Source organism: Podarcis cretensis (assembly GCF_951804945.1).
Source record: "Podarcis cretensis genome assembly, chromosome: 4".
Taxonomy (NCBI): domain Eukaryota; kingdom Metazoa; phylum Chordata; class Lepidosauria; order Squamata; family Lacertidae; genus Podarcis; species Podarcis cretensis.
In genome coordinates this window covers 1877468-1878704 of record NC_137173.1, presented here as the reverse complement: position 1 = coordinate 1878704, position 1237 = coordinate 1877468, and the positions used below count along the sequence as shown (strand labels likewise).

The window sequence follows — 1237 nt, the reverse complement described above, 5'->3', positions numbered from 1 at the left end:
CTGGTCGTCCCCCCCTCCATAGAATCATAGAATTGCAGAGTTGGAGGGGTACCCAGGGTCATCTAGCCCAGCCCCCTGCAATGCAGGAATCAAAAGCTTGAACTTGCCCCGGCAGCAAATTAGCAGCCATTGCGGATTCCAGAGCACAGGTGTTCTAGGCTGAGAAGGCCCCACTATGGTCAGCAATCATGTTGCAGCATTCTGCCCCAATGTCTCCAGTTATGTTGCATTTGGGGGTTCCCTGATTGCTCCAATGCCTTTTTGCCCACCAGTGCAGTGCCTTCAGTACAAGTCTTTCCTCTTCCAAAACTTGCGGAACACTCTGTTGCGGATCTCCTTGGTCTTGACCCCGTAGACAATGGGGTTGAGGGTAGGCGGCAGCAGCAGGTAGAGGTTAGCCAGGAGGATGCGGGCATGTGGAGGCACCTTGTGGCCAAAGCGGTGTGTCAGGATGGAGAAGAGTCCCGGGACGAAGGCGATCAATATGACACAGATGTGGGAGCCGCAGGTGTTGAAGGCCTTGAGGCGAGCCTCCTTGGAGGGCAGGCGGAGGGCAGCACGGAGAATCATGCCATAAGAGAGGGCGATGAGCAGCATGTCTGAGATGCCCACATAGAGGGCCACACTCAGCCCGTAAAGGCTGTTGACCGTGACGTCAGTGCAGGCCAGCTTCACTACAGCCATGTGCTGGCAATAGGTATGGGGCACCAGGTGGCTTCTGCAGAACAGGAAGCCGCCCTGCAAGGACCGGGAGCGGAGTGATGAGAGCAACCGCCCGGGCCACCACCACCACCCCAATCTTGAGGAGGACAGACTTGGTCAAAATGGCCTCATAGCGCAGCGGGGAGCATATGGCCACGTAGCGGTCAAAGGCCATGGCCACCAGAACGGTGGCCTCCATCACGGAGAAAGAGTGGATGAAGAACATCTGAGCCAGGCACCCACCAAAGCTGATCTTGCCGGCATCGAACAGGAAGGTGCAGAGCATCTTGGGCAGGGTGGCGGTCGAGATGACCAGGTCGATGACAGCCTGCATGGAGAGGAAGATGTACATGGGCTTGTGGAGGCTGGGCTCCGTCTTGATGACGACTAAGATGGTGCCGTTGCCCAAGATGGTGATGAGGTACATGGAAGAGAGGGGGATGGAGAGCCAGTGCTGAGCACTTTCCAGCCCTGGGATTCCCAGCAGGATGAACGAGGAGGGGGTGGCCTGGGAACTGCAGTTGGAAGCACACAT

At 57.2% G+C, this 1237-nt stretch overlaps 1 protein-coding gene across 1 annotated transcript; it reads right to left on the bottom strand.

The window, feature by feature from the left end:
• Nucleotides 1-282: 282 nt before the first annotated feature.
• LOC307213928 (olfactory receptor 52L1-like) lies at nucleotides 283-1237 on the bottom strand (the record flags this gene model as incomplete). Its single annotated transcript, XM_079972159.1, is given in 2 exon segments — nucleotides 283-732; nucleotides 734-1237. Coding segments are annotated over 2 exon segments (954 nt in total).